At 38.9% G+C, this 21,716-nt stretch overlaps 1 protein-coding gene across 2 annotated transcripts in view; it reads right to left on the bottom strand.

Moving 5' to 3' along the window:
* SBF2 (SET binding factor 2) overlaps positions 1-21,716 on the bottom strand; it is a 571,734-nt gene that overhangs the window by 38,142 nt on the left and 511,876 nt on the right. For both annotated transcript variants that reach the window (XM_033928005.1, XM_033928006.1), the window contains one exon: positions 6,956-7,140. In XM_033928005.1, coding sequence (XP_033783896.1) covers positions 6,956-7,140 — 185 coding nt within the window. The remainder of the gene's footprint in view (positions 1-6,955; positions 7,141-21,716) is intronic.

The raw sequence follows: 21,716 nt of genomic DNA, 5'->3' as shown, positions 1-21,716 counted from the left end.
GAAGTGGTTCGACGAGTGCCGATAATTTTTAAGGAGAAGATATAAAGAAGATGTTGGGAAGTTGATTTCAAGGCTCTGGGGGGATCATAGGGGATGAAGGTTCTATCAATGAAAGCAGGTTCGTTGGATTGTAGGGTTTGAATGATCTAGAAAACAGGGACGAAGTGTGAGATAATAAAATTTGCGGACGACACCAAACTATTTAGTGGAGCTCGGACTAAAGAGGACTGCAAAGAATTGCAAAGGGACTTGAACAAACTAGGGGAATGGGCGACAAGATGGCAGATGAAGTTCAATGTTGAGAAATGTAAAGTATTACATGTGGGAAACAGAAACCCGAGGTACAACTATACAATGGGAGGGATGTTATTGAATGAGTGTACCCAAGAAAGGTACTTGGGGGTAATGGTGGATATGACAATGGAGCCGACGGCACAGTGTGCAGCGGCCGCTAAGAAGGCAAACAGAATGCTACGCATAATCAAGAAGGGTATTACAACCAGAATGAAAGAAGTTATCTTGCCGTTGTATCGGGCAATGGTGCGTCCACATCTGGAGTACTGCGTCCATTATTGGTTGCAGTTATCTTAAGAAGGATATGGCGATACTCGAGAGGGTTCAGAGGAGAGCGACACGTCTGATAAAAGGTTTGGAAAACCTTTCATATGCTGAGAGATTGGGAAAACTGGGACTCTTTTCCCTGGAGAAGAGGAGTCTTAGAGGGGATATGATAGAGACTTACAAGATCATGAAGGGCATAGAGAGTAGAGAGGGACAGATTCTTCAAGCTTTTGAAAAATAAAAGAACAAGAGGGCATTAGGAAAAGTTGAAAGGGGACAGATTCAAAACGAATGCTAGGAAGTTCTTCTTTACCCAACGTGTGGTGGACACCTGGAATACGCTTCCAGAGGGCGTATTAGGGCAGAGTACAGTACTGGGGTTCAAGAAAGGATTGGACAATTTCCTGCTGGAAAAGGGGAAAAGGGGGGGTATAGATAGAGGATTACTGCACAGGTCCTGGACCTGTTGGGCACGATGGACCTCAAGTCTGACCCAGCAGAGGCATTGCTTATATTCTTATGAATGTGAGGATAGCTATTTTGTAGGTTATTCTGTGGGGAATTGAAAGCCAGTGAGCTTTTTTTAGTAAAGGGGTAACATGGTCGTATTTTTTGGAATTGGTTATGGCAGTGTTTTGGATTAGTTTGTATAAGGGCTGAAAGTCCAGATATAAGCGTTATATGTTCACTGGGCAGTGACTTAACATTGGCCCAAGTGGGTTTTTAAAAATCATTTCTTTTTAATCTTAGTTGTTCTTCCATAGACAGCAGGCCTTTACTGGTGCCAGAGGCTAACGAGAAGTCTCCTTTGAGGATTTGTTTCTTCAGCCCCTTCCCGGGCCATGTTATAGTTTCCAGGAGACAGTGCAGTAGCGGGTCACAGTTTCTTCTCTCACATTCCAAACTTTGTATATGACTATTGCATTCTGGGTCATGGGGTTGGCCAAAAATAGTGTTTTTTCAGAGGTTTGTTCAACAGCAAGTGGTAAAAATGAGAGCTTCTGCAATACTAAGCACATTCTGTATCTGAAGAACTGCAAAAAACCAGAGGGCTTCCAAATAAGAAAGACAGGCCCCCTAGTGTCAGCAGTCCAGGAGGTATGGCTGAAGAATGACCGCTTATCAAACCAGTAAAGACAAATGTAAACAATGGTATCATTAATAAAACAACTCTATTCCTAGCAATAAGGTCATGTAAGCTTTATTAAAGGCAGAATGTCAATGTTGGAGTACACATATCTTAAAAGAAAGCCTTGTTGCACTCCAAAATGAAGTGGGTTAATATCCAATGAAATGAACTATGCTCCAAGAATACTAACTAGCTTCTCCTATGATAACAGGAAAATTGAGTTATACTACAGTTAAGTGCCAAAAAATCCAGATTGCGCTCTACATGCATCAGAAAGACCCATGGTCAAAAGTGTCATATAACACTGATAAATCCAGTTGAGTAAAACCAGAAACACCACCAAAGTCAATCAGCCATTACAGAGTGAACCAGTTCTGGTATAAGGATAAATTCTAACATGCGACAAACTTCTCAAGTGAAACTAGCCTGCTGGGATTTGTGCCTGGGCAGAGAGAGAAATGAGCTTGCAGTTGACTACTAATTTTCCTAAAAATTAAAAATGAGAATGTGATGTTAAAGTTTTTTCAGTGCTATATTTCAATCAATCTGTCCCTGTAACTATAAGCCATACACACTCCACTGCTTGCTGGAATAACAGACCAATGTCAATCTCTTTTGCAAGGTGGTCTATAATGCTTCCTTTAGAATTCTTCCTGCTTCTTCTTTACTTCTGTGTTGTTTGCAGCAACAGAATCTTTAGGCTGTAGGTCTCTATTCTGCACATGGACAGCCCTAGGTTCTTGTAGTATAGGTAAAGTCTCTTTGAAAAGCTGTGCTGATTGTGGGATGAGCTTATCTGACGTAGGATTCCTCCTGAGCTTCCAAAAGCACTATTGGCTGCAATCTTTTTCCAAAGTGTGACCATGACACTTTCTTCGAGGACTGACATTTGACACCCCTTCTTTAGACCTTAAAGAGTAGAACCACTTCAAGGTATATGCCTATGGGAAAGGAGCTTTGGAAGAAGAAACACCTATAGTGTCAAGATGTCCTTTAACCACTGCAGGTGTCAAAAAGGGACAATGTTTCCCTTTATTAAGAAAGCTCTTTTATAGAGAAAATACTTTTAGTTGGTCTTTTGGGAGGACAGACCCTCCAGTATCAGAGAGCAGGAAAAGAGAATGAACATGGATGAGACCTAAGGATACTACTGGTGATACCAAGAAAACACTTAAAATGCTATACTGCTATCTAGCTCAGTAGGTATTTCACAGTAAACTGAAAAAAGAAATCCAACCCTCCCCACAAAAAGCTTCAGTTTCACAAGCTTCTCTCAGAAGAAAAGGAGGTCTTGGCATCTTAGTTCCTTTTTTTCTGGAGACTTTGTAAACTTGGGCTCTCTCCATTAGATGGATCCTTAGTACCATTGAAAAACCTGCCCTCCAACTCAGAAGAAGAGGAAGTCTAAAGGCCTTGGTTACTTACAGAATTTTTTTTTTTTTTTAAATGGACTATTAATCAAAAGAGTGACATTAGTTTTGATTTTAGAGGCAAAGGCTTCTGAGAAGGTCAGGGAAAGCATATCTCATACTGGGGAGTCTTTTCAGATAGTTGTATCTTGTCTTATGGTAAGTGAGATTATAGAGAAAAATGAATTTATCTAGAGCAGGGGTGTCAAAGTCCCTCCTCGAGGGCCGCAATCCAGTCGGGTTTTCTGGATTTCCCCAATAAATATGCATGAGATCTATTAGCATACAATGAAAGCAGTGCATGCAAATAGATCTCATGCATATTCATTGGGGAAATCCCAAAACCCCGACTGGATTGCGGCCCTCGAGGAGGGACTTTGACACCTCTGATCTAGACTATAAGAGAGCCATTCTGAAGCTAAACAGCTTAATTAAGGAAAAGATGGATCAGTGGGACTTTATCCTTAAGGTACAAGATACCAAAGCAAACAGCCATTCCAGGAGAAAGAACAGAATCCCTAAAGGACCGTGCAGATAGGTGCATAGGAACAGACCTAAAATGTATTTATAAGTTTATTATTGTAAACTGTGGCATATACGGTAAGTCCAGAAATATCTTAAAACAGACAAGACAAACACAGGAGTTGATATTCAAAAGATACGGTGGGTAAGTTCAGAAGTTGCCTGGTAAATCTTAGCTTTTGAAACTGCAGTTCTTAGGTTATTTAAATGTTGTTTATTGTAAGTTTCTATACTACCACTAATGACTGGGTATTCAATTCAGAGCTGTGTACATTAGCTACTATGCTTGAGGTAGTTTATGAGTTTCTATAGAAACATAGAAACATGATGGCAGATAAAGGCCAAATGGTCCATCCGCAGTAACCATTATCTCTTCATCTATCTAAGAGATCCCATATGTCCATCCCAAGCTTTTTTGAATTCAGACACAGTCTCTGTCTCCACCATCTCTTCCGGTAGACTGTTCCACACATCTACCACCCTTTCCGTAAAAAAGTATTTCCTCAGATTACTCTGAAGCCTATCACCTCTTAACTTCATCGTATGCCCTCTCATTCCAGAGCTTCCTTTCAAATGAAAGTGACTTGACTCAAGCACATTTACATCACATAGGTATTTAAACGTCTCAATCATATCTCCCCTCTCCTACCTTTCCTCCAAAGTATTCATATTGAGATCTTAAGTCTGTCCCCATACGCCTTATGACTAAGACCATTTTAGTAGCCTTCCTCTGGACTGACTCCATTCTTTTTATATCTTTTTGGAGGTGTAGCCTCCAGAATTGTACACAATATTCTAAATGAAGTCTCATCAAATGAGGTCTCAGATTCTTATACAGGGGCATCAATGCCTCCTTTTTCCTACTGGCCACACCTCTCCCTATGCACCCTAGCATCCTTCTAGCTTTCGCCATCACCTTTTCAGTCTGTAATGATGTTACAATACCTGAGCTTCAGTAATGGTGTTACTATACATGAGCTATGATTTATGAGCTTCTAGAATGTTATGAGCTTCAGAAAATATGTTATAATACATATTACAATTTAAGAGCTTTTATACACGAGTTTCAGTAATGGTGTTACAATACTTGAGCTTTAGTACAGAGTTAGGGTGTTTCTGTGATGGTTATCCATACTAGAGCTTCAGAAGTGTTCATATAATCCCAGTTTGTATAATCCACGCAATTTGTACAACCCCCACACCAAATTCAATGCTCTGCTTGTATGTTCCCACTCTAATCTAATGATGCAATCAAAGGCACCTCTCTTAATCCATTGTTGTATCTCTTTTATTGCTAAAAGCTCTACTTGTATGTTCCCACTCTAAACCAATGTTGTAATATCTATGCCTACCTATTCGCACTGTAAGATCACTGTACTCTTGAACTGAAAAGGTATGACAGGATATAAATAAACCTATTATTATTATTGTTGGTTTTGGTGCTTTTGGGCATCTTGGTGTGGTGCATTGACATATCCCTTATGAGTGTACAGTATTTATACTTTGTAAGTAGGAGGGGAAGCTAGGCATGTTGGGAGAATGTTTATACTTTAATTGGACAATGCTATCAGTGCTATCCAATTTAACCTCTTAAGTTGGGCTGTATAAATACCTGATCTAAAGTTAACCAGGTAAATTCGATGAGCTGACTTTAACTGGATAAACTGTTAAATATCTGAATATAAGCCCCTTTGTGGCTCTAACCCAGCGAGTCAAGTGTCTAGCAGAAAGATGAGGTAGGATAAGTGTTATACAAATCATCATTCAAATAAAGCTTCTTACATTGAGGAATGATGGCTGCCGTTTTTGGAGCTTCCCCAAATGTCATGAAGACATTGACAGAAGACGACAAGAAAGAAACAGTGCTTATTAGATCCCCTGGGAAACACAGTCAGGCCAGAAAGAGTAGGTCAGGGATTATCGGTGTATAATAAAGCCCCAGTAATTAAAATGCTAATGCTATTCATTGCCTGTGCAAAGAATTCAAAGAATTTGCTGATAAAATCCATCATGGTTTAAGAAGGGAGTTGGAGTAAACTGAAAAGGAACAGGAAAGAGCAACGACTGGACTGGGAAGTGGAGGAGTAGCCCAGGGGTTAGAGCAGCAGGCTGAGAACAGGGAAGCCCGATTCAAATTCCACAGCCCCTTCTCGTGACCCAAGATAAAAAAATGCATATTAATGTATTTTAGAATGTGTTAATGCAATAGTACCTTTAAGTAAACCTAGTTCTTAGACTGTAACCCCTCTGGGGACAGGGAAATGCCTATAATACCTGAATATAACTTGCCTTGGAAAGGTATGAGCTAAATCCATATAGCTCTCTCACTCTGTAAGGAAAATCTAACAAAAGAATTGAAATAGTTTTCTTGGAGATATTACTGTAAACATCAGAAAATTACATTTAATTTTATATAATGTGCTTCTCTAAAACAAGATTTCATTTATTACATTTATGAATCACTGACTTTTCTTACAAACGCCAAGGTAAAGAATACTACCGAAACACGATTTTAATACTTGATGAACACACAGGGACAGATTCTGTAATTGGGTGCCTAAAAAGATAGTCGCCTAAAGTTAAGCACCTATTTCATGGCAATTACACTTACATACCCACTACAGAATTGTGGCTAATAGGTGCCTACAAGGTGGGCCAGGGTTTTAAAAGCCTAAGTACTTCTCTGCCCCTAAACATACACACTTTGGCGTTAAGCACCTATCTTTTGTAGAATCGTGTCTAAGATAGGCACCTATCACCCAATTCATTTTTAGGTTCAAACAATTTTTATTGATGCAAACAACACCAAAGACAATGCCAAGGTACCCCCAAGGTGCTCTGTACAAACAAATATGCATCATATATAATAATATTACAAACATGGACAAAAGAAAAGGAACATCAACCAAACTCCCCCCCCAGCCCACTCTACTGAGGGCGAGCGAGGGTAAAGAGAGCGGAAAGGCACTCCGAGGCCCTGGACTCTTATGAGCCCCCTCCCCCCACTGAATCCACTCTACCCTGTCCGTATCTAAGTTCCAGAACCTTCCTAAACCCCCCCCCCAAAGGTACTCCCCACCAATACTCGCCAGTACTCTCCCAGCCCAACTATCCGGGCGCCCAGACTAGGACACATTAATTATTATTATTATTATTTTTTTCAATTATGAGCTGGTTAAATCTCCTAATTGAAACCAATTTACTATTTATTTAGGCACTATCTTTAGGCGCCTCTTACAGAATTTCCCCCTTTCTGCACCGTATACGCACTGCGCTTCACACCATTTTTGTAACATCTTTACATTATTCACTGAAGTCTAGTGCAGCTAATTACCCTTAATTGAGACTTTTCACCAAAGATGTAAAGCGCCGCTTGACGTTTCAGGAGGTGGTTTTGCAAAGACACATTAGTGCTGAACATGGGCGGATGGTCTTTTCCTGCTAGTCTAGCACCAATATCAATAGGTGGGGTCTGAGTGCTGATGAATCGATTGCTTGAGCGAAGACTTGCCCATACACCTTTAGAAAAAAATGTAGAGAGATTATGAATAAAGCACGATCTAAATAGGATGCATTGAGATATTCTGCTTATTAGGGCTTCATTAGACTTAAATACAGTTTTTAAGGTAACAAGTTTGGCACACAGTTTACATACATAAATATATATTCATAAACACAATACACATTTTAGCATGGAATGAAACACATATAAACAAACAAATAAGGTAATAAGAAGTATAAAATATACACTGAACCGAAAAAACCCCACACCAAAATGTTTTTTTGTTGCATTTTCCACAGAATTTGGCCAATTCTTACGAAATTTAGTGTGTCTTGTCCTGAATGAAGTTGATGTAAAATGTTGTAAATATTTCCCATCGCACCACAACACTGCCTTGTGAAAATGAATTGTTGTTATGGGATACGTGCAGAAGCAGACGATAGTTTGTAAACAGTCTCTGTATCAAAATGGTTTTCACTGCAGAAGACCGAATTCTGATAAAGAAATTGATACTGCTAAAAGGTTACAGTAGTTGACAATTGTTGAAAAAGTTCCCACAGAAGGGTTGACACAAGAACGGCCTTGATGTGCTGCTACGCAAAATTCGAGCAACAGAAACTGTGGATCATAAGCCAGGCAGCGGACGACCACGCTTAATTCGCACAAAAGAGTACATTGATGTACGTGATCTTGTACTGAGCCAGGACGTGCCACAAACAACTTGTCAAATAGCAAGAGAAGAAGGAATAAGCCGACAATTGTGATTAGGATAATTCATGAAGATCTGAAATTAAAATGTCTTAAAAAGCGTCGTGCCCAGGACTTAACTTTACACAAGCAGCTTTTGACCAAGTACCCAGAGCACAGCGTCAGCTTCATCTGGTTTTCAGATGAAAAGATATTTATAGTAGCTCCACCGATTAACACACAGAATGATCACCTTCAACAACACTGAAGCGTGAGGTTAATGCCAAAAGCCTACTACGGACCCACCCAACCTTCAGCCAATCTTGAAAACTCGGATTCACAGTTCTGTTTTTCATTGATCAACAGCGCTTTCTACCAGGATGCAGAAGCTGTCGCCAGCGATCTGTCACATATTGGAAGACTACTTTTTCTTACTTTAACCACTGCGCCTCTAATAACATATATTAATTCTTGTTAGCGGATGGTAACATAGCAACACTTTGTATAAATCTAGCTTGGGAAGTAGGGCCCTGGGAGGGCCTCAAACTTTTCTACTTTTTAAAGACAGTACTTTATTTGGGGAATAAGTGCAGGAATGGGATAAAGTTGGGATGGCCAGTCGGAAAAAGGAGGTATTGATGCCCCTTATAAGACTCTGGTGAGACCTCATTTAGAATATTGTGTACAATTCTAGAGACTGCACCTTCAAAAAGATATAAACAGGATGGGTTGGTCCAGAGGAAAGCTACTAAAATTGTGTGTAGTCTTCACCATAAAGCGTAGGGGGACAGACTTTGGAGGAAAGGCAGGAAAGGGGAGATATGATAGAGATGTTTAAATACCTATGTGGAATAAATACACTTGAGGCGAGTCTCTTTCAACTGAAAGAAAATTCCAGAGTGAAAGGACTTAGGATGAAGTTAAAAGATGATAGGCTTAGGAGTGATCTAAGGAAATTCTTTTTTGCAGAAAGGGTGGTACATGCATGGAATAGTCTTCTGGTAGAGCGGTGGAGATAAAGACAGTGTCTGAATTCAAGAAAGCATGGAACAGGCATATGGAATATCTTGGGGAGAAGAGGAGATAGTGGATGCTGTGGATGGGCAGACTAGATGGACCATTTGGCCTTTATCTGCCATCTTGTTTCTATGGTTCTATAAAAGGACAATGCCCCAGCACATCGGGCAAAGGACACTGTAGAACAATTTGGGTTGCTCATCGGGAGACCCCATATTTCACTAGTCCAGACCTCTTTCCTGTGGATTTACCAGACCTAAACCCAGTTGACTGCCGGATCTGAGGGCTGATATACGAACATATCTACCAGACAGCAATATCTGACGTCAAAGATCTTAAACAGTGCCTCATCTCTGTTTGGGCTGAGTTGAAACAGAGCATCGTTGACAAGTCCATAGATCAGTAGCAGCCAAGACTAAAGTGACATCTTTGTGAAAAGGGTGAGCACTTCAAACATCTGCTTAATTGAAACATTACTTTTTTTATTTTACATTTTTCTGCAAGATACATCATAAAACTTTGATGTGTTTTCTATTCAGTTCACAATTCATTTTCACAAGGTAGCGTTGTGGTGCGGTGGGGATTATTTACAATATTTTACAGCAATTTCATTCAGGAGAAGACACACTAAATTTCATAAGAATTGGCCGAGTTCTATGGAAGATATGACAAAAATATTTTGGTATGTTTTTTTTTTGGTTCACAGTGTACATGGTAAAATTAAAATATACATATGCATATATAAACATGGTAAATGATGGCAGATAAAGACTTGAACGGTCCCGTCCAGTCAACTCAACAGTCACAACATACATTATTAATTCATGATTTTCTTTCTTTGACATTTCTGGGCCTTATACCATAGAAGTCCACACTGTACTGTCCTTAGATTTCAATTACTGGAATTGCTGCCTAAGCTCATTCCAGCCTATCCAAATCATGTCATTTGCAGGATACAGACCATAAAAGTCTGTCCAGCACTGTCCTTATATTCTGAATTACTGGAGTTTCTGTAGACGCTCTTCCCAGCCCATCCTAAACTGAACAGCCCTTATATGAGACACAGATTGTGCAAGTCTGCCCAGTACCGGTCTTAGTTGCTCACAGCTGGAATTGCCATCTAAACACGGCTCAACACATCAAAAACACATGAAACCATTTAAGTTTAGTTTTTTATTCTATTCATTTTTTAATTAGAAATCCTCTTTGTTCATCCCACGCCTTTTGAATTCCGTCACTATTTTCATCTTCATGGCCTCTCTCGGGAGGGCATTCCGGGCATCAACCATACTCTCCGTGAAAAAGAATTTCCTGACATTATTCCTAAGCCTACCACCCCACAACCTCAATTCATTTCCTCTAGTTTTACCATTTTCCTTTCTCTGGAAATTTTTGTTTCTATATTAATACCTTTCAAATATTTAAATGCCTATCATATCTCCCCTGTCCCTCCTCTCTTCTATCCAGGTCTTCCAGTTTCTTCTCGTACGTCTTTTGGTGCAAGCCCCATACCATCTTCGCCGCCCTCCTCTGGACTGCTATATGTAATGACTTAATTATGGAAAGTGTGTTTAGAAACAAATTTTAGATAGACTGTGGAGAGAGGAATGCATATGTCCCAATCAGAATGTATGGTATTCACATACTATTTTATAAGAGGCTCTGCCAAATATATATCCTCCCATAAAACAGATACAGGGCGGCATGCCAAACCCTTTCCACATCTAGAGGAAGCAGCAATTTTTGAAAGCTATATGTAAAGAAAGAGAAATGTACAACCCCCCTCTCACATATGTGGAAGCAACTCTTCATCACCAGTCTCCTCATCATCATCGACAACCCCCCACCCCCCTGACATTCATCTCCATATGTAACTCCCCTCAATGGCTTCCCCTTGTTGACCCTCCCCAACTATTTCCCTCTCCCAAAGCAGGCACCTTTAGCAACCCTACCACATAGTGACCTCCCCTCCAAAGCAAACATCTCTCCTGCAGCCCAAATCATCTTAAACAACTGCCTTCAACAGGTTTCCCCCACCCTCAGTCTTGCTGGGGGTCTTTGGGATGGGAGTGAGGCTTATTTGCTCCCACTGTGATGCTCAAGAACAGCCCTATACATTGCATCCAATCTATGTACAGCAAGAATGGCATATGGAAGCATGAAAGCAGATTTTAGAAAAAACACACAAACTGGAATCGAGATATCCAGGGTGGGATGTGTCAGTTTGTACCATTTTCAACTGTGGTCTAAAATATCAACAGGGTCAACATGGCAAAATGTATATGCTGTCACAAGCACATGTATTTTGGTATTTATGTGCTGGCATTTTATGGGCCAGATTCAATAAATGGTTCCTAAGCATGCTTACACTGTTGGCGCTGCTCCATATTGTTGTAGACGCCACTTATAGAATCATACCTGGCGGTGCCTAAGCAGGCTTAGGAGTCATAAGAGCATATACAGGCTTAGGAGTCATAAGGTGCCTGTACATTAGGCCACGTTTTAACAGACCTAATTTACGGGCACCTAACTTGGATGCCTAGTGATGCCTAAGTCAACCTTAACCATTCCTACTTTTCAGGCAGACACTGTAAAGCGTTGAAGGGCACCTTGACTTGGGTGTCACAAGGCATCACTCCAAGTACCACAGGGAACTCTTAATTAATTCTTTTTTTTAAAAAGTTTATCAATTAACTTCAATGGCAAGGTCAATTACCATGTTAATTGAAACAATTAGGGTTGCACATGGATTTTAGTTAGGCGTCAATAGCCATTCACAATTAGGGTGCCATTTATAGAATCTGACCCATAAGCCTATATATCTCCAACCTGTCACAGCACCTAATACAATTTGCCAGTATTGTTCTGGTGAGTGGCAGGGAGGCAACTTTCCCATTGCACAGCATATGCAACTTTATTATGCATAGAGCAGGTATCAATCCTGACATTGGTCTCCAGCAACATTAATTTACATTTCCTTTCTGCATGTGCATGTTTTGCTCCCATCCTAGACAATTTCCCTTGCAATATGCACATATTTGCGATTTGAATGTATTTATCCTGGATTTCCAAAATTAGGATTTAGATATGAAGTTACAATCAAAGCAGTTTGCAAATTATATTCAGATATTTATTTTGTACTTAGGACAATACGAGGGTTAAGTTCTCAGACTTCTCCTCCACATGCATGAGAGAGGCAAGGGATGGTATAATTAAAAAGGTCCAAGGTGGGGTATGATTAAAAAGGTACAAGAGATGTATGAATAAAAAGGTACAAGGGGGGGTATGATTAAAAGGTACAAGATGGGGATATGATTAAAAAGGTGCAAGGGGGTATGATTAAAAAGGTGCAAGGGGGGTATGATTAAAAAGGTACAAGGGGGGGTATGATTAAAAAGGTACAAGGGGGGGTATGATTAAAAAGGTACAAGATGGGTATAACTAAAAAGGTACAAGAGGGTATGATTAAAAAGGTACAAGAGGGGGGTATGATAAAAAAGGTACAAGAGGGGTATGATAAAAAAGGTACAAGGGGGGTATGATTAAAAAGGTGCAAGGGGGTATGATTAAAAAGGTACAAGGAGGCGTATGACTAAAAAGGTACAAAGGTGGTATGATTAAAAAGGTGCAAGGGGGTATGATTAAAAAGGTAAAAGGGGGGGTATGATTAAAAGAGGTACAAGAGGGATATGATTAAAAAGGTAAAGGGGGTATGATTAAAAAGGTACAAGGGGGCTATGATTAAAAAGGTACAAGAGGTGTATGAATAAAAAGATACAAGGGGGGGTATGATTAAAAAGGTACAAGGGGGAGGGTATGATTAAAAAGGTACAAGAGGTGTATGAATAAAAGGTAAAAGGGGGGAAATGATTAAAAAGGTAAAGGGGGGTATGATTAAAAAGGTACAAGGGGGCTATGATTAAAAAGGTATAAGAGGTGTATGAATAAAAAGGTACAAGGGGGTATGATTAAAAAGGTACAACAGGTGTATGAATAAAAAGGTGCAAGGGGGTGTATGATTAAAAAGGTACAAGGGGGGTATGATTAAAAGAGGTACAAGAGGGGATATGATTAAAAAGGAAAAGGGGGGTATGATTAAAAAGGTACAAGGGGGCTATGATTAAAAAGGTACAACAGGTGTATGAATAAAAAGGTGCAAGGGGGTGTATGATTAAAAAGGTACAAGGGGGGTATGATTAAAAGAGGTACAAGAGGGGATATGAATAAAAAGGTACAAGGGGGGTATGATTAAAAAGGTACAACAGATGTATGAATAAAAAGGTACAAGGGGGGTATGATTAAAAAGGTATAAGAGGTGTATGAATAAAAAGGTACAAGGGGGGTATGATTAAAAAGGTACAACAGATTGTATGAATAAAAAGGTACAAGGGGGGGTATGAATAAAAAGGTACAAGGGGTATGATTAAAAAGGTACAAGAGGTGTATGAATAAAAAGGTACAAGGGGGGGTATGATTAAAAAGGTACAAGGGGGGTATGATTAAAAAGGTACAAGGGGGGTATGATTAAAAAGGTACAAGGTGAGGTATGATTAAAAAGTACAAGAGGTGTATGAATAAAAAGGTACAAGGGGAAGGTATATGATAAAGGTACAAGATGGGGATATGATTAAAAAGGTACAAGGGGGTATGATTAAAAAGGTACAAGGGAGTATGATTAAAAAGGTACAAGAGGTGTATGAATAAAAAGGTACAAGGGTGGGGTATGATTAAAAAGGTACAAGGGGGGTATGATTAAAAAGGTACAAGAGGTGTATGAATAAAGAGGTACAAGGGGGTGTATGATTAAAAAGGTACAAGGGGGGTATGATTAAAAAGGTACAAGGGGGGTATGATTAAAAGGTACAAGGGGGGTATGATTAAAAAGGTACAAGGGGGTATGAATAAAAAGGTACAAGGGGGGATATGATTAAAAAGGTACAAGGGGGGTATGATTAAAAAGGTACAAGGGGGGTATGATTAAAAGGTATAAGAGGTGTATGAATAAAAAGGTACAAGAGGAGTATGAATAAAAAGGTACAAGGGGGGGATGATTAAAAAGGTACAAGGGGGGTATGATTAAAAAGGTACAAGAGGTGTATGAATAAAAAGGTACAAGGGTGGGGTATGATTAAAAAGGTACAAGGGGGGGTATGATTAAAAAGATGCAAGGGGGGGTATGATTAAAAAGGTACAAGGGGTGTATGAATAAAAAGGTACAAGGGGTATGATTAAAAAGGTACAAGAGGTGTATGAATAAAAAGGTACAAGGGTGGTATGATTAAAAAGGTACAAGGGTGGTATGATTAAAAAGGTACAAGGGGGGTATGATTAAAAAGGTACAAGAGGTGTATGAATAAAAAGGTACAAGGGGGGTATGATTAAAAAGGTACAAGAGGTGTATGAATAAAAAGGTGCAAGGGGGGTGTATGATTAAAAAGGTACAAGGGGGGGGTATGATTAAAAAGGTACAAGGGGGCGTATGATTAAAAAAGTACAAGGGGGGGTATGATTAAAAAGATGCAAGGGTGGGTATGATTAAAGAGGTACAAGAGGGGATATGATTAAAAAGGTAAAGGGGGGTATGATTAAAAAGGTACAAGAGGTGTATGAATAAAAAGGTACAAGGGGGGTATGATTAAAAAGGTACAAGAGGGGTATGAATTAAAAAGGTACAAGAGGTGTATGAATAAAAAGGTACAAGGGGGTATGGATAAAAAGGTACAAGAGGTAGTATGATTAAAAGGTACAAGGGAGGGTATGAATAAAAGGTACAAGGGGGGTATGATTAAAAAGGTGCAAGGAGGGGTATGATTAAAAATGTTACAGAGGTGTATGATTAAAAAAGGTAAAAGGGGGAGTATGATTAAAAAGTTAGCAAGGGGGTATATGATTAAAAAGGTACAAGGAGGGGTATGATTAAAAAGGTAACAAGAAGTTGTATGACTAAAAAGGTACAAGGGGTGGTATGAATAAAAAGGTACAAGGAGGGGTATGATTAAAAAGGTACAATGGGTGTATGAATAAAAAGGTAGAAGAGGTGTATGATTAAAAAGGTACAAGGGGGTATGAATAAAAAGGTACAAGGGGGGTATGATAAAAAGGTACAAGGGGGTATGATTAAAAAGGTACAAGGGGTGTATGAATAAAAGGTACAAGGGGGGGGTATGATTAAAAAGGTACAAGGGGGGTATGATTAAAAAGGTACAAGGGGGTATGATTAAAAAGGTACAAGGTGAGGTATGATTAAAAAGTACAAGAGGTGTATGAATAAAAAAGGTACAAGGGGAGGTATATGATAAAGGTACAAGATGGGGATATGATTAAAAAGGTACAAGGGGGGTATGATTAAAAAGGTACAAGGGAGTATGATTAAAAAGGTACAAGAGGTGTATGAAATAAAAGGTACAAGGGTGGGGTATGATTAAAAAAGGTACAAGGGGGGTATGATTAAAAAGGTACAAGAGGTGTATGAATAAAGAGGTACAAGGGGGTGTATGATTAAAAAGGTACAAGGGGGGTATGATTAAAAAGGTACAAGGGGGGTATGATTAATAAGGTACAAGGGGGGTATGATTAAAAAGGTACTAGGGGGTATGAATAAAAAGGTACAAGGGGGGATATGATTAAAAAAGGTACAAGATGGGTATGATTAAAAAGGTACAAGGGGGGTATGATTAAAAGGTATAAGAGGTGTATGAATAAAAAGGTACAAGAGGAGTATGAATAAAAAGGTACAAGGGGGGGATGATTAAAAAGGTACAAGGGGGGTTATGATTAAAAAGGTACAAGAGGTGTATGAATAAAAAGGTACAAGGGGGGGTATGATTAAAAAGGTACAAGGGGGGGTATGATTAAAAAGATGCAAGGGGGGTATGATTAAAAAGGTACAAGGGGTGTATGAATAAAAAGGTGCAAGGGGGTGTATGATTAAAAAGGTACAAGGGGGGGTATGATTAAAAAGGTACAAGGGGCGTATGATTAAAAAAGTACAAGGGGGGGTATGATTAAAAAGATCAAGGGTGGGTATGATTAAAAGAGGTACAAGAGGGGTATGATTATAAAAGGTAAAGGGGTGGTATGATTAAAAAGGATACAAGAGGTGTATGATAAAAAGGGTACAAGGGTGGTATGATTAAAAAGGTACAAGAGGGGTATGAATAAAAAAGGTACAAGAGGGGTATGAATAAAAAGGTACAAGGGGGTATGGATAAAAAGGTAACAAGAGGGGTAATGAATATAAAAAGGTAGCAAGGGGGATATGAAATAAAAAAGGTACAAGGGGAGGTAGTGATTAAAAAGGTAGGCAAGGAGGGGTATGATTAAAAAGGTACAAGGGAGGGGTATGATTAAAAAAAGTGTAAAGACGGGGGAGTAATGTGAATTAAAAAGGTTGCCAAGGGGGGGTATGATTAAAAAGGTACAAGGGAGGGGTATGATTAAAAAGGTACAAGAGGTGTATGAATAAAAAGGTAACAAGGGGGGTATGAATTAAAAGGTACAAGAGGGGTATGAATAAAAAGGTTACAATGGGTGTATGAAATAAAAAGGTAGAAGAGGTGTAATGATAAAAAAGTACAAGGGGTAGAATAAAAAGGTACAAGGGGGTATGAATAAAAAGGTACAAGGGGTATGATTAAAAAGGTACAGAGGTGTATGAATAAAAAGGTACAAGGGGGGTATGATTAAAAAGGTACAAAGGGGGTATGATTAAAAAGGTACAAGGGAGGTATGATTAAAAAAGGTACAAGGTGAGGTATGATTTAAAAAGTACAAGAGGTGTATGAATAAAAAGGTACAAGGGGAAGGTATATGATAAAGGTACAAGATGGGGATTATGATTAAAAAGGTACAAGGTGGGTATGATTAAAAAGGTACAAGGGGTATGATTAAAAAGGTAAAAGGGAGATATGAATTAAAAGTACAAGTGGGGTATGATTAAAAAGGTGCAAGGGGTATGATTAAAAAGGTACAAGGGGGGTATGATTAAAAAGGTACAAGAGGGGTATGATTAAAAAGGTACAAAGGGGGGCATGATTAAAAAGGTACATGTCGGTATGATTAAAAAGGTGCAAGAGTGGTATGATTAAAAAGTTACAAGGAAGGGGTATGATTAAAAAGGTATAAGGAAGGGTATGATTAAAAAGGTACAAGGGGAGGTATGATTAAAAGGTACAAGGGGGGTATGATTAAAAAGGTAAAGGAAGGGGTGTGATTAAAAAGGTACAAGGAATGGTATGATTAAAAAGTGAAAGGGGGGATATGATTAAAAGGTACAAGGGAGGGGTATGATTAAAAAGGTGCAAGGGGGTATGATTAAAAAGGTACAAGAGGGGGTATGATTTAAAAAGGTAGCAAGAGGAATATAATTAAAAAGGTGCAAGAGGAGGGTATGATTAAAAAGGTAAGGGGAGGTATGATTAAAATGGTACAAGTGGAATGCTTAAAGGTACAAGGGGGTATGATTAAAAGGTACAAGGGGGAGTTATGATTAAAAAGGTACAAGGGGGTTTATGATTAAAAGGTACAAGTGTGTGTATGATTAAAAGAGTACAAGGGGTGTATGATTAAAAAGGTACACGGGGGGTAATGATTAAACAGGTACACGGGGGGTATGACTAAAAAGGTACAAGGGGAGGATATGCTTAAAAACGGTACAAGGGGGGGTATGATTAACATGTACACGGGGGGTTATGATTAAAAGGTAAGAGGTGTATGAATAAATAGGTACAAGAGAGTATGAATTAAAAAGGTACAGGGGGGGATGCATTAAAAAGGTACAATGGGGGTATGATAAAAGGTACAATAGGATGTACTGAATAACAAGGTACAAGGGGGGTATGATTAACAAGGTAACAAGGGGGGTATGCTATACAACGCTGCCAGGGGGGGAATTGATTAAAAAGGTACAAGGGGGTGTATGATTAAAAAGGTACAAGGGGGGGTATGATTAAAAGGTACAAGAGGTGTATGAATTAAAAAGGTACAAGGTAGGAGTATGAATAAAAAAGTACAAGGTGGGGATGATTAAAAAGGTACAAGGGGGGATATGATTAAAAAGGAACAAGAGGTGTATGAATAAAAAGGTACAAGGGGGGTATGATTAAAAAGGTACAAGAGGTGTATGAATAAAAAGGTGCAAGGGGGGTGCATGATTAAAAAGGTACAAGGGGGGGTATGATTAAAAAGGTACAAGGGGGGCGTATGATTAAAAAAGTACAAAGGGGGGTATGATTAAAAAGATGCAAAGGGGGGGTATGATTAAAAGAGGTAAAAGAGGGGATATGATTAAAAAGGTAAAGGGGGTATGATTAAAAAGGTACAAGGGGGGGTATGAGTAAAAGAGGTACAAGAGGGGATATGATTAAAAAGGTACAAGGGGGGTATGATTAAAAAGGTTACAAGAGGGGCTATGAATTAAAATATGTACAAGAGGGGGTATGATTAAAAAGGTACAAGGGGGGTATGATAAAAAAGGTACAAGGGGGGTATGATTAAAAAGATGCAAGGGTGGGTATGATTAAAAGAGGTACAAGAGGGGATATGATTAAAAAGGTGCAAGGGGGTATGATTAAAAAGGTAAAAGGGGGGGTATGATTAAAAGAGGTACAAGAGGGGATATGATTAAAAAGGTAAAGGGGGTATGATTAAAAAGGTACAAGGGGGCTATGATTAAAAAGGTACAAGAGGTGTATGAATAAAAAGGTAAAAGGGGGGAAATGATTAAAAAGGTACAAGGGGGTATGATTAAAAAGGTACAAGGGGGGCTATGATTAAAAAGGTATAAGAGGTGTATGAATAAAAAGGTACAAGGGGGGTATGATTAAAAAGGTACAACAGGGTGTATGAATAAAAAGGTACAAGGGGGTGTATGATTAAAAAGGTACAAGGGGGGTATGATTAAAAGAGGTACAAGAGGGGATATGATTAAAAAGGAAAAGGGGGGTATGATTAAAAAGGTACAAGGGGGGCTATGATTAAAAAGGTACAAGAGGTGTATGAATAAAAAGGTACAAGGGGGGTATGATTAAAAAGGTACAAGAGGTGTATGATTAAAAAGGTACAAGGGGGGTATGATTAAAAAGGTACAAGAGGTGTATGAATAAAAAGGTACAAGGGGGGTATGATTAAAAAGGTACAAGGGGGGTATGATTAAAAAGGTACAAGAGGTGTATGAATAAAAAGGTACAAGGGGGGGTATGATTAAAAAGGTACAAGAGGTGTATGAATAAAAAGGTACAAGGGGGGTATGATTAAAAAGGTACAAGGGAGGGGTATGATTAAAAAGGTACAAGGGGGGTATGATTAAAAAGGTACAAGGGGGGTATGATAAAAAGGTACAAGAGGTGTATGAATTAAAAAGGTACAAGGGGGGGTATGATTAAAAAGGTACAAGGAGGAGTATGATAAAAAGAGTACGAAGGGGGGATGATTAAAAAGGTGCAAGGGGGGTATGAGTAAAAAAGGTACAAGGGGGTATGATTAAAAAGGTACAAGAGGGGGTATGATAAAAAGGTACAAGGGGGGGTATGATTAAAAAGGTACAAGGGGGTATGATTAAAAAGGTACAAGGGAGGGGTATGATTAAAAAGGTACAAGGGGGGTATGATTAAGAAAGGTACAAGGGGGGGTATGATTAAAAAGGTAACAAAGGGTGTATGATAAAGAAGGTACAGAGGGGGGTATGATTAAAAAAGGTACAAAGGGGGTATGAATAAAAAGGTACAAGGGGGGTTATGATTAAAAAGGTACAAGGGTGGTATGATTAAAAGAGGTACAAGGGGGTATGATTAAAAAGGTACAAGGGGGGTATGATTAAAAAAGGGTACAAGGGGGGGTATGATTAAAAAGGAACAAGGGGGGGTATGATTAAAAAGGTACAAGGAGGTGTATGAATAAAAAGGTACAAGAGGTAGTATGAATAAAAAGGTACAAGGGGGGTATGATAAAAAGGTACAAGAGGTGTATGATTAAAAAGGTACAAGGGGGGCTATGAATAAAAAGGTACAAGGGGGGTATGATTAAAAAGGTAGCAAGGGGTGTATGGATTAAAAATGTACAAGAGGTGTATGATTAAAAAGGTAAAAGGGGGAGTATGATTAAAAAGTTGCAAGGGGGTATATGATTAAAAAGGTACAAGGGGGGGTATGATTAAAAAGGTACAAGAGGTGTATGACTAAAAAGGTACAAGGGGGGGTATGATTAAAAAGGTACAAGGGGGGTATGAATTAAAAAGGTAAAAGGAGGTGTATGAGTAAAAAGGTAGAAGAGGTGTATGAATAAAAAGGTACAAGGGGGGGTATGAATTAAAAAGGTACAAGGGGGGGTATGATTAAAAAGGTACAAGAGGGGTATGATTAAAAAGGTACAAGAGGGGGTAATGATTAAAAGGTACAAGGGGGGTATGATTAAAAAGGTACAAGGGGGGGTATGAATTAAAAAGGTACAAGGTGAGGTATGATTAAAAAGGTACAAGGGGGGGGTATGAATTAAAAAGGTACAAGGGAAGGGTATAGATAAAGGTACAAGATTGGGGATATGATTAAAAAGGTACAAGGGGGTATGATAAAAAGGTACAAGGGGGGTATGATTAAAAAGGTACAAGGGAGTATGATTAAAAAGGTACAAGGGGGGATATGATCAAAAAGGTGCAAAGGGTATGATTAAAAAAGTACAAGGGAGGAATGCTTAAAAAGGTACAAGCGGGTATGATTTAAAAGGTACAAGTGGGGTATGATTAAAAAGGTGCAAGGGGTATGAATAAAAAGGTAGAAGAGTGGTATGATTTAAAAGGTGCAAGAGGAGGTATGATTAAAAAGGTACAAGGGGGGTATGATTAAAAAGGTACAAGGTGGGGTAATGATTAAAAAGGTACAAGAGGTGTATGAATAAAAAGGTACAAGGGGAGGGTATATGATAAAGGTACAAGATGGGGATATGATTAAAAAGGTACAAGGGGGTATGATTAAAAAGGTACAAGGAGTATGATTAAAAAGGTACAAGAGGGGTATGATCAAAAAAGTGCACAGGGTATGATTAAAAAAGTACAAGGGAGGAATGCTTAAAAAGGTACAAGCGGGTATGATTTAAAAGGTACAAGTGGGGTATGATTAAAAAAGGTGCAAGGGGTATGATTAAAAAGGTACAAGGGGGGTATGCTTAAAAAGGTACAAGAGGGGTTTGATTAAAAAGGTAAAAGGGGGGCATGATTAAAAAAGGTACATGTCGGTATGATTAAAAAGGTGCAAGAGTGGTATGATTAAAAGTTACAAGGAAGGGGTATGATTAAAAAGGTATAAGGAAGGGTATGATTAAAAAGGTAAAAGGGAGGTTATGATTAAAAGGTACAAGGGAGGTATGATTAAAAAGGTGCAAGGGTAGTATGATTAAAAAGGTAAAGGAAGGGGTGTGATTAAAAAGGTACAAGGAATGGTATGATTAAAAAGTGAAAGGGGGGATATGATTAAAAAGGTACAAGGGGGGGTATGATTAAAAAGGTGCAAGGGGTATGATTAAAAAGTTAGAAGAGGGGTATGATTTAAAAAGGTGCAAGAGGATATGATTAAAAGGTGCAAGAGGAGGTATGATTAAAAAGGTACAAGGGAGGTATGATTAAAAAGGTACAAGGGGGGTATGATTAAAAAGGTACAAGGGGGGGGGTATGATTAAAAAGGTACAAGGGGGTTATGATTAAAAAGGTACAAGGTGGTAATGATTAAAAGGTACAAGGGGTATGATTAAAAGGTACAAGGGGGTATATTAAAAGGTACAAGGGGGTATGAATTAAAGAGGTACAAGGGGGGTATGATTAAAAAGGTACAAGAGGTGTATGAATTAAAAGGTACACGGGGGGTATGATTTAAAAGGTACAAGGGGGGTATGATTAAAAAGG

Source organism: Geotrypetes seraphini, chromosome 19 (assembly GCF_902459505.1).
Source record: "Geotrypetes seraphini chromosome 19, aGeoSer1.1, whole genome shotgun sequence".
Lineage (NCBI taxonomy): Eukaryota > Metazoa > Chordata > Amphibia > Gymnophiona > Dermophiidae > Geotrypetes > Geotrypetes seraphini.
This window is presented reverse-complemented; position numbering and strand designations above follow the sequence as displayed.